The 12,554-nt window shown below is 37.2% G+C and overlaps 1 protein-coding gene and 1 long non-coding RNA gene across 3 annotated transcripts; both read left to right on the top strand.

The window, feature by feature from the left end:
* The first annotated feature begins 544 nt into the window (after positions 1 to 544).
* On the top strand, positions 545 to 1,275 carry LOC135635838 (uncharacterized). The gene is made up of 2 exons (XR_010495748.1): positions 545 to 879; positions 990 to 1,275. It is a non-coding gene; the product is annotated as an uncharacterized LOC135635838 (long non-coding RNA).
* A 3,877-nt stretch (positions 1,276 to 5,152) lies between these two features.
* Positions 5,153 to 7,567, top strand: LOC103989657 (DEAD-box ATP-dependent RNA helicase 47B). 2 transcript variants are annotated; one of them, XM_009408689.3, is made up of 2 exons: positions 5,153 to 6,980; positions 7,095 to 7,186. In XM_009408689.3, exon 1 carries the CDS (start codon positions 5,289 to 5,291, stop codon positions 6,957 to 6,959), a length of 1,671 nt encoding a protein of 556 aa, XP_009406964.2. In that variant the 5' UTR covers positions 5,153 to 5,288; the 3' UTR covers positions 6,960 to 6,980; positions 7,095 to 7,186. The 2 variants fall into 2 exon arrangements, with proteins under 2 accessions (XP_009406964.2, XP_009406889.2); XM_009408614.3 differs by lacking the exon at positions 7,095 to 7,186 and adding an exon at positions 7,263 to 7,567 and having other exon boundaries at positions 5,154 to 6,980.
* The last annotated feature ends 4,987 nt before the right edge of the window (positions 7,568 to 12,554 follow it).

The raw sequence follows: 12,554 nt of genomic DNA on the forward strand, positions 1-12,554 counted from the left end.
GAACGCCTTCACCACTTAAATCTGTGGCATAAAGAGCAGATGGCTTGCATTCAGCTATACACAGTTAACGCTTGTGTGTTTTGCCATGAGCCACACATGCATGCATGGATGGGAAAAAGACTCGAAGGTCATGTGATAGGAGAGAACTCTGCTATCTCACCCAAACCTCTGGCAAAAGGCCAAGGCAAAGCTGACAGGCAGCTTAGTTTGACTCTCGCTGCAAGCACCATGGTGTTGAGGCAGATTAAAGTGGTGATAACGTTCATTAGCTGTGTTCTACCAAGAAAAGTATTGTGGTCGTAGTAGACTTTGGACCAGGTCCAGGCCTGACGAAGAAGACTGCATCAGACAATATAGTCAAATACGTCAGCTTGCCACATGCCTTTTTCTGTAACACATGGAAATGGTTCTCGAACTCGATGGAATAAAAGCAAACAGTGACAGGGCAGGGAACAGTGGAGGAGGGAGCACAAGAAGCTGCCCCATCCATGTGTGAGCATATGAGTTGCATAATTGAAAAGGGAAGGAGGTGGGAGGAAGAAGAAGAAGATTCAGAAGAAAAAGGGAGGGGAGGAGGAAAAGTGGGCTAAGCTGACACAGGGTCTCGGCATGAGTGACCCCATGCCACGAGGCAATAATGCAAGGGTGTGCTGCATCACTGCCTTCCCATGTACGTGAAGCAGACACCACAGCACCAAAAGGGAAGCCCTCTAAGCCACTACACCCGGGGGGGTATCGACCTGCACAACGCATCTGATGGGGAGAGCGAGGTGGAGTGGCCAACTTGCCACCCCAAATCATGGCGATCAGGCAACAACATGTGGTTTGCTTGCCTGAGAACCTTAGAAGGCAAGCTGATCCTTGTTTGGCCCATGGAAGGTTGGTTCTCTGTTAACTCGTTGTCGGAAATGCGTCTCATTGGCTTTTCACCATTACTGTTCTCTTATATATGTGCTCGTAATAAAGACGACATCCAATCCAATCAGCAGAGATATGATACAGCGGGTGAGGAAGTCATGCTGCGCTCGAGAACTCAAGTTACTTTGAAGCATCAAGTTATGGAACTGCAAGCAACATTTCATCGAATAGAAAGCGGCAACATCTTAGTGTCAACACGATAAAGTTGATCGACCTAACCCGTTTTCAAATGCTATTATGTCCGAAAACCAAATGCCTCTTGAGATGGTTGAGTTGATTATTCCTCCTCGTCCTATCTTAATGACGATAGATCAGCATGAGCTAAAGGATCATGTCAAATTATATCATGTTTGAGAATGCCCGTAATGAGTTCGAATGATGAATGTAATTGTGAGTGTTTAAACGCGAATACATATACTATGGCAGGTTTTTCTTTTAATAGTCATAAGCTAAGCTGGTGTATCAATAAGGAATATCTCATAATGATTGGACATGAATAGACTATATCACATGATTGTCATGTTGACTAGGTAAACCTAGATACTATCATTATGCCATAGCTAGCTAATTACATATTATCGTATGGAGTTGGACATGGTATCTTAGTCCCTAGATTTTAAAAAAATTATATTAAGATCTCTATGGCTATAAATATAAAATATTTAATCTTATTTACCCTAACGTCATTGGTTTTACTAACAGAAGATATACCACGTGACAACATATATATAAATGACACAAAAACAATATGCAAAAAAATAATTTCAACGATGGTAGTAGGCTAATATAGATTATCTCATATTGTTAGACCTCTTTAGCGTCTTGATATTTAGACTTAAAAAATTTACATTCAAATTTCTATAGTTATAAAAGTAAAACATTTAACCATATTTACTCTAATGCCATGAGCTTTATCGATGGAAGATATAGCACACAACAGCATATGTATGAATGACATCGCACTACTCTGCCTCACTTGCCTCTTCCCTCATTGTCGTCACTAATATAGATGTCTCACCTACCTCCTCTTCCTCCTCTCGCGCAAATGCAGATGTAGAGTGATGCTAGAGGAGGTAAAGTGGTGCGATGTCGATGCAAATGCCTAACCTCTCTTCTCTTCCTCCTCCAATGTCGATGGACATGTATCATCACTTTGACTCCTCTTTCTTATCATAATCAATGTTCAGATTGATATCGACAAGACTGACTGTCATGTCGTTGTTACTGATCATGTTAGGAAATATGGGGCGACATCACATGTGCAGCGAAAGAATAAAAAATAAAATCCCAGAATTCTTGTAGAAAAATAAGGTTTCATTGTCGTGCAAATATTAGTATGCAAAAACCTACAAAACCAAACAACTATGCATACAAGAAAGATGTGTTATCTAGGGAGAACGTCTATCCCTGAAAACCTATAAATCTATGGGAGAGGATAAAGGATGTCAATTGTCCTCCTCTTTAGCGGTGATCCACATGACAGGGGCTGCAAAGACACTCCTCAAATCGCTACCCAAATCTCTTCCTCGCATGCACCATGCAATCAAGAAGGGGCTACCCCTTCTTGTTGTCCACACGTCCCAAATAGGGGCTCTAGTATAAGAAGGAGAGGGAGATAGGAGAATAAGAGCAGGCAGCCAAAAAGAACCTAGCTCATGGCCCTTCGGTTTCCTCCTATTTATAAAAGCTCCTTGTCAACTTAACCTTAATGAATCATATCATATTGGGTACCGGATCTTTATTCAACTACCCAAACCTCTTAGATCAGTGGGTCTCTACTCAAAAATCTCTTATTGGCTCTTATTAGATCTCATCCATAGGATCCAATAATTTAGAGGCTTATTAGATATCCAATATGATAGGGGCTTCAATGAATATCTCATATCCGAATATCTACTCATCGTAACACTTACCATATATGTGTGACCCTCTAGGCCCAATATCGAGTTAGTCATGAGTCATACCTATCATGACTCTTTTTGACTCAATAAATTATTATTTTCATAATAATTCACTCGACTTATCGATTGCAGACGTACTATGCCACTATGTTGTAGTCCCTAAATAATACAGAGGAATCCAATCCATTGGACTTGTTTACCCTCGATTATTATGTATTTATAGTCCATCATCATCTAATATCCTAAAGACCGTATATCGAGTATGGTGTTATCAGGCCCATATGGTTTCTATCCAAGTCTTACTCTAATCGGATTCTCCCATAGAACTATTTCTCTCTCAATCCGAACGACCATGGCTATGGATTTATCTGAGAAAGAACATATAGGATATTCCTCCTATAACACCGAGAACAAATGATCCTCTATCGATACTTAATATATCTCGTAAGGTTGACTACCATTCTCGATGACCGATTGTGTTATATTTGGAACTTCCAAATATATAAGTCTGGTATCAAAAAGTGGAGTACTCATACATGACATCCTTGGTGCCTCAAGTTTAAAGACCAGATACACCATTGGGATTATGAAATCGTTGTATGACAATAAGGTAACATCAACCATCTAGCATTCAATAAGCGAATCAATTAGTGAACTTATTCTCTAATGAGCATATGCACTGTATCCCTAGTGTCCCTACACGAGCAGCTATGAGACCAGTTGCCTCCATCATATGGATGAGTATATAGTATACTAGTATGTCCGGTGGTCTCGATCTCCCTTTCGAGTAACGTATGACCGGGATTATTTAGGTTTTGTGTTTAAAGACGAATCGATCTCATTATCATGATCTCATCAAGATCCAATTCCCATTGCACACATCCACGAACATTATAATATATATTCATGCAACAAGTAATATAAAGAGATAAAACGTCAAATAATATAAATAAACAAAAAAATTGTGTATCATGTCATACGTGTCATCACTCATTTGATTGGCTTGCAGGACACCTATGATTAGCAGACCACCACCACAATAGTCTCATACGGCGTCACCATCTACTATCATTATTAAAATTACTTTTTTGCCTATCATTTTTGTATTATTCATGCACATGCTATCACGTATTGTATCTTCTATCGGTAAAGCCAATGACATTAGGATAAATGAGGTTAAATATTTTATTTTTATAACTATATATTTTTTAATGCACGTGTTAGTCATTAAAGTTAACGATATTATGGTAAATGAGGTTAAATATTTTATTTTTATAACTATATAAATTTTAATATAAATTTTTTAAGTATAGGAATCAAAATATTAAAGAAGTCTAACTCCAAAGGATAATTTATAATTAGCCTACCACCCACCACTGTTGAAATTATCATTTTGCTCATTGTTTTTATATTATTCATGCATTTGCTATTACTGTATTTTTCGTCGGTAAAACCAATAACGTTTGGATAAATGAGGTTAAATATTTTACTTTTATAATTATAGGGATTTCAATATAATTTTTTAAGTCTAAACATCAGGATACTAAAGAGGTCTAAGTACATAGCATAATATGTAATTAGCCTTGATATAGTCGATCCTTGTGATAAAACCGTGATGGCATGTGTCGAAACTCTCGGTAGCTTTGATTACCTATCAAATCTAGTCACAATAGATCAGCTACTAATAAGCTATTTTCAATTATAACTATCATTTTTAAAATTTAATATTTTTATTTTAGAAAAAAATAAAAGAAATCTATGAAGATTTTGATGATTTTATTCAAATATTACCCCACTCATATCTAATATATGTCTCAAATGGTCCGTCGTTGATGGATGCAATAATTCTGATTAACCGTCAAATATAGTATCAAATTGACTATTAAATATTTAAATCAAATATTTTTTTTAGAAAAAAAAAAATCTATGAAGATTTTGATGATTTTGTCCACATGTTTCCCCTCTGGTCCACCTAATAAATGTCTCAAATGCTCCATTCCTGATGGATGCAATGATTCCAGCATCATACACATTTATTTACTTGTTGATGCAGGAGATTCATGTGGATCTATAAGAAGATTAAATGCCATAATCTAATCTGTCCTCTAATGGGCCTCATCACTTGTCTCTAATAAACAACTAAGAAAAAAGAAAAGGCAAGTGAGAAGATTGTTTATCATTTCCTAAGAGGCCCACTACATGTTTGATAATATATATCCTAAGAGGCCCACTACATGTTTGATAAAATGGGTCAAAAATTTGGGCTTTAGTGCAAAGCATAGTTGTCTGTTTCTCTCAACAGTTTGGGCCCATTTAAGCTGACGTCATCTCGCCTCATCTCACCGCCGCTCCTTGGAACCAACTACAGGTTTCTCTTATCCTAAAACCCTAACGCCCCAATCTCTACACGCGGGAAGCTGCTGCCACCATTTCCTCGCTCTGTATCTGCTCCTCTGTTGGAGGGCTCAAATGGAGCTCATCATCGGGCAAAGTCACAGCGGCGTGCTTGCATTGGCGTCTTCTCGCTCCCTCCTCGGCGGCCGCTTTGCGTTGAGGTGTCTATCTGCGCTCCGCACCACGGGGTTCCATAAAGCGGCCCACCCCAAGAACCGCACCGAAGCCCCGGACTCTTCCCTCTCCCTCTCAAGCCTTGGTTTCAAACCTCAAATCGAGCCGGGAAGGAAGAAAGATCGAAGCTTTGTTGATATTGGAACGCTGAAACCTGCCGCTACGAAGGTCTCTCCGGCGAGGGACAAGCCGATCAAACTCAGAAAGGCAAAGCTTCAGATTGACGAGTCTTTGTTCTCGGCCAAGTCGTTCGCCGAGCTTGGCCTGTCGCCGCGGCTGATCGATCGGTTAAATGAGGCCGGCCTGACCGTTCCGACCGACGTCCAGTCCGTTGCCATCCCTACCATCGCGCAGAAGCACGATGTTGTCGTTCAGTCGTACACAGGCTCTGGCAAGACATTGGCTTACCTTCTCCCCATACTCTCCGAAGTAGGCCCGTTGAAGAGTGTGTCCGATGATGGAATGACGCCTGAACAGAAACCGGGAATCGATGCTGTTATCGTTGCCCCCTCGAGGGAGTTAGGCATGCAAATAGTGAGGGAGGTGGAGAGGTTGCTTGGTCCTGCGGATAAGAAGCTCGTTCAACAGCTTGTTGGGGGCGCAAATCGGTCACGACAGGAGGAGGCGCTAAAGAAGAACAAGCCGATTATCGTAGTTGGTACGCCTGGCCGTATCGCTGAGATTTCAGCAGCTGGGAAGCTACACACTCATGGGTGCCAGTTTTTGGTTTTGGATGAAGTGGACCAGCTGTTGTCTTTCAATTACCGTGAAGATATGCATAGAATTCTGGAGCATGTGGGAAGAAGGTCAGGAACTAAACCCAGTGGAATAATGGGGCCGCTTGCTAGGCGAACTGATCGTCAGACAATCTTGGTTTCTGCAACCATACCATTTTCGGTTGTGCGGGCAGCTAGGAACTGGGGACGAGATCCTCTACTTGTCAGGGCCAAGAGTGTGGTACCTCTTGATTCACTGCCTGCTCCAGGTCCTGGTGTTTTAGCATCCGATTCCGAGATGACTTCTACCACTAGCTCAGTAACTCAAGGGGCAACTGAAAGCTTGCCCCCATCCTTGAAACATTTCTATTGTGTTTCTAAAATACAACACAAAGTTGACACCTTAAGGAGATGTGTCCATGCACTGGACGCACAAACTGTGATTGTGTTCATGAACAATACCAAGCCATTAAAGGATGTTGTTTTTAAGCTGGAGGCTCGTGGCATCAAAGCGGAAGAACTACACGGCGATCTTAGCAAGCTTGCTAGAGCAACAACTTTGAAGAAATTCAAGGAAGGTGAACTCAGAGTTCTGGTGACGAATGAGTTGTCTGCTAGGGGACTAGATGTGCCTGAATGTGACCTCGTGGTCAATCTGGATTTGCCAACAGACTCTATTCATTATGCTCATAGGGCAGGTCGGACTGGACGCCTTGGCCGCAAGGGTAATGTGGTCACTATTTGTGAAGAACCTGAGGTTTTTGTTGTGAAAAAATTGAGGAGGCATCTAGGTGTAGGAATCCAACCTTGTGAATTTACAGAAGGTAAACTTGTTGTTTCCGTGGAGGAAGAATAAGAAAATTTACCGAGCAGTGAGGTAATATTACCATTCAATTCGACTTAATTAATTACTATATTATGTTAATTATTACTGAAGTCAACATTGTCTGCAACCATTATGTTTCTCATCTTGCTATTCATGCTATATTAGATGTTTGGTACTTTGCACCTTCCTGGCACTATGAGACTGTTAACTACCTTACTCAGAAGCAACAGTCCATGAACTCCTAAAAGTCTGGTTGCGTGTACCTGTGGTCTAACTCCTTTTCTTCTCTGGGTCACCCAGGTACTAACTGCGGTTCTTGTCATTTTGATGCAGCACACTGAATGATTTACTGCCAATGGGAATGCATGACTTGGCATGGAGAATCTCCTATTTTCTTCTGCACAACCCAACTTTGGGGAAGATACATGTCATTACAGTGAATTATAAACTTCTGTGAGGACTCCCAACTTGTAAGGTGAACTTATGGTAAAGTTTTCACAATATCGGCAGGTTGATATGGATTTGGCAAATGATTGCAAATGAAAGAGCAGTCAGCTTTTGGGAAAAGTGCTAGAAATTAGAAAGACATCACCTTTTGTAACATAACTATATAATAAGTTCTCTGCTCTTATTGTTCAGTGGTCTACATGTTGTTTTAATATCATCTATAATAAATTTCCACCCAAAGTAACTAAATGGCTTTTGCTGTTTATTGTAGTTCCTTTATAAATTCTTTCTAATAGTTATGAGTTGTTGGTAAAGACAATTGCCTATGCTTCGTAGACAATATGGAATAGATATTATGATATGTTAGGCTTTAAGTGTGTTTAAATCAGTATGAAACATCCACTGGATATGTTGCATTATTCTCTATCTCTACACCACCCTCTTCACAGAAGTTATCAGATGGCTGGAAAATAAATACAGCATTAGGAACTTTATAGATAAGTTAGTGTCAAGATTAGAAAGTTGTGAAATAAAAAGCTTGACACAATATATCATATGATGATTAAATATTGGCATTTATTACAGTAAATTGATACAGTATGCCTACAAAAGAAAAGTAATGCACTGGTGAAGATGCATTGTCCAAGAAAAGTTTGAGGCTTTAAGAAGCCTTAAATAAGTTGCATCAGTCATCTCCCTGAAAGAGTCGATTTTTATATAGAAGTGTGGCAATCTAAAGGTCTTTAATGGGCAAAGAGGCTCAGAAGAAGAGTCGTAAACCTAAGCATCTTTTATATGTTGCATCAATTATCTCCATGAAAGAACTCAGTGAATGAAAATTGGAACTTCTGTATTGTCTGAATCTCAAATGCCAATATAAACACTTGTAGTCAATATAAAACCTGTAGGGATATTGGAGGCATTTATAGTGTTCCTTTTTTTTATTTTGCACGGCTTTTATGGGCATTTCTATGCTTGTACTCCAGCTTATAGATGGATGACATGTTGTAGCCTGTTATCAGTTGTGGATATTCTGTAGAGGTAGCATCAGTTATTTCCTCTCAAATAACATTGCATCATAAAACCAACAGTATATCGATGGCTACATTTGCAAAGACTTCTTTCACTAAACAGATTTGTATGGATTACTTACAGTGGCGAAGTACATTATAACACATGAGTAGATATGAAACAAGCATACTTTTATATCAATTGTAGGCAGAGAAATTGAACTAGTCTTCCTTGGTTTTATGTTACTCTTCCAGTACTGCCATGTTGCTTAGAATACTGATCAAGTAGTCACATTTTTCTATTAGGTCAAATTTAGATAACTTCAAAATTTAACTCTGAACTCATGACAACTTTACTTCCATAATTTGATCAATCCATATTGATATGGCCATTTTGTCTATCTTTTATTCCAGTTAAGGTGTGTGTCTTCTCTTTGAATCTGTATCTTTTATCCCAGTTAAGGTGTATGATCAATCCATATTGGACTCTGTCTTGATCTATTTATCACAACGGCAGCATAAATGTTATGATCTACTTATAACTGTCCTTTTTGTTCAAGAAGGTGACTTTGAGGTCTTTATATAATTAGTTATGCTCTCAAACTTCTTTGCCTTTCAAGACTTTTGCATTTCATGTAATTCTAGTTTGTTACCGCATGTTGCTTGTGAGATGTTTCCCCAGGATGTCAACATACAACATGAATTTTAATGCTACAGCTTGTACATGACACTGATTCCTGGTAAATTCAGAAAAAGGTCACATAAGAGATCTCATGGTCTATTTTGACAAGAAAGAGATTTGCTTATATCTTAATTTAGCCATGTTACTCCTAAAGAACCAACGTTGCTTATCCAAGTTTTTCAAGACATGTCTGCTTGGGCTGGTAATATTCTCTTGTTATGATCATTGTGAACTGCTGGCAAAGCTACTGGTGAAAATTATCTACATTGTACATCATAAAAGTTCTTCCATAAAGCAGCTAAATTCTTTTCTGTAGTTATGTCTATGTTAATTTATTGTTTTATGTCAAAATCCAAAGATGTAAATCACCAGCGTCCACTAAGGTAAAGTGAATGGATAATTTATCGAAAAAGTCTCTGTTAATTCAGTTTTTAGTGGATGATGATCCCCTAATTCATTTTACTTATGGTGTTTTTCTAAAAAGTAATTTATATGTTTTTTTTGTTGTTGTTGAATCGGCCCGATCTCATTTAGATTATTGTTAACTCAAATTTTCTTTTAGCAGCATTGATGAAGCCTCAACTGTATTAGCTAATCCTTCGTTGCATTCATAACATGCAAGGCTACATCACCATTGCATTCGCGAAGCGTTTGTGGAATGCTTTGCCACTGCATTGTCAAAGCGTCTATGGGTGTCGTTCTTGTTGCCAAACTATTCCGTTGAACCCTCGGTTGTATCGACAAATGCGTCGTTGCGTCATCAAATCATATCATCAGATGAAGTGTGAGGTGTTAGATATAAGTATTTTGAATTATTTTAATATAAAAAATTACCTTTTTTATTTTAATATAAAAAAAAGTTATACGGTGTAGTGTTAACTGTTAAATGGTGAAGTATTGTATATATGACATGATATATGCTCACCTAAATAGAACTATAAAGTTTTAATTATTATATATATATGACATGATATATGCTCACCTAAATAAAACTATAAAATTTTATGTTTATTGAGTGATTATTTATTATAGATTGTATTTTATAAGTAAATATATTATGTATCATATTTAAGTGATTAGGTAGAGAAGTGAGCATGTTGGAGTCTATTCTAGTGCAAATATAGACGATGACCCACGTAGCATTTATATATGTATAACTTTTGGATATGTAGTGTGATTCTGTTTTTCTTTTGGTTAGAGATTATAATTATGTATAAGTGTCGAAATCACTATGTATAGGGTGAGCGTTATCATTGAGCTTAGAGGGTCATACATATATGGTAGGTATTACAATTAGTAGAGGTTCGAATATAAGATATCTACTGAAGCCTCTATCTTATTGGATATTCAACAAGTCTCTAAATTATTAGATCTTCTAGATAAGACCCAATAAGATGCAATAAGAGATTATTGGATAAAGATACATTAATTTAAGATGCTTGGGTAGTTGGATGGAGATTCAGTACCCAATAAGGTATGATCCATTAGAGTTAAGTAGATAAGGACCTCTGGAAATATGAGGAAATAAAAAAGGGCATAGGGTAGACCGTTTTTGGTTGTCACCTCTTGTTCTTCTCCCTCCCTTTCCTCCTCAACCGACAGCCTAGTTTAGGGTGTGTGGACAACAAAAAAGGTCGATCCCTTCTCGATCACGTGATGCATGTCGAGAGAAAAATCGTGTAACGATTTGAGAAGTATATTCGTCGCATCTTTTATGTGAATCATCACTATAAAGGATGACAGTTAATCTCCTTCATCTACTCGTACAAATCGAATATTTTTTAAGAATATGTGATCTCCCTATAAAATAAATCTCATACGATACATGCAGTTTCGGTTTTACATTTTGTTTTACGCATCAATCTTCAACAATAATAATAATATTTTTCTTTGAGAAATTTGATATTTTATTTTCTTTTATTTTTTCGCATATGATGCTCGGTTTTTCAATAGCTTTGATATTGATTAACATAAAAAATCAAAGTAACATTGATGGGGTTAAAGTTAGGACATTGGATATAAAAATGTAGCCCTTCATCTAATATTCGATGATACTAAAAAAAATATTGATATGTCTAAATATTAAAAATATGTGCTATATGACCAAATGAAGTCATCTTAAACACATTTACATAACACCACCACCCAGGCGACAAAGATCATATGACCTATACTCCTACCACTTGTGCAGAAAAAAAATCCTAAAATAATCAATGTACTCTATATTATTGGGTGTATGAGGTGATGGGTGATGATCCGCGAAGGAGAGATGATAAAGGCATCAGTGACTTCACATTCAGCAAAAAAATATAATTAATTAGTTACAAATAACATAATAGTGCTTACTATATATCATTGAGTAATCAAATATTTTACATATTGTAATTCTCATCTGTATTTATTTTATCACCTTGGAGTCAAAGGGATCTACACAAAATTATTCTATTTATATACAAAAGAAATATTATCAATAGGACAAGAGTAAAATAATATTTTCATTATAGGAAATCAAAATCATAAAGTAAGTTTCTTAGTATAATTTAATGGTACTCACTATAAATTAATTAAGCATTACATATTTAATAAGGAACAAATAACTAGAAAAGTATATATATATATATATATATATATATATATATATATATATATATATATATATATATATATATATATATATATATATATAGGAGAATATAATCAACATCATATCCTAACTATTAACAACCGAAACATCAAATTATTTCAACTTGGACTCCTTTGATGAATCATAACGGATGAGATGCTCACTTGCAAATCGTCGAGGAGAAATTATCATTGATAATGGAAATCTTAGAAGACGTTACCGTCAAAGGTTATCAAAGATCGAAAAACAATATCATCGAGGAAGGGAAGCAACATCGAGAGTTACTGTCATCATACACATTGTGAACGATATGTAGCCGCCATTACGAAGGAAGAGAACATAGTTACTTAAGAAAAATTCATTGTCAAGGAATGTTGTTGCTGTCGAATACAAATTATCGAGAAAAGGAATGTCTCGTGATGTCGAGAAAAACTCACCATCGAAAAATATCATTATCATGTATAAATAGTCGAAGAGAAGATCTCGTCACCACCTTGTACACTAAGGTTATGCTTAATCAATATAATTTATGATTTACCTTTGTGCCCATTTATTATTTTTTAAGAAAAATTGGATGCCTAAGTAAAAATCTAATTACCGGGGTGTCATTGGCTAAAAGAGAAAACTTTTAGTTAAAATGCACAAAGTGAATGCAAGTGAAAATATAATGATTACGAAAAGTTTCTGCTTGCTTCATAGAACATGAAAGGTGACATGATGACACGGCAAACGGTGGCCTTTGGTCAGTGAGCCTCATTTCCCTTTCACGGCCAAGTCAGAAGCCACAGTGTCCGACCATGTGAGGGAGACAAAAGCCAACGGTCTGCAATGCAACGTTCCCTTTGCTTTGAAAACGCCATGTG

Source organism: Musa acuminata, chromosome BXJ3-4, assembly GCF_036884655.1.
Source record: "Musa acuminata AAA Group cultivar baxijiao chromosome BXJ3-4, Cavendish_Baxijiao_AAA, whole genome shotgun sequence".
NCBI classification, from domain to species: domain Eukaryota; kingdom Viridiplantae; phylum Streptophyta; class Magnoliopsida; order Zingiberales; family Musaceae; genus Musa; species Musa acuminata.

Excerpts from the sequence above, each read along its gene's own strand:
- LOC103989657 (XM_009408689.3), top strand. The coding sequence starts at position 5,289 with ATGGAGCTCATCATCGGGCAAAGTCACAGCGGCGTGCTTGCATTGGCG.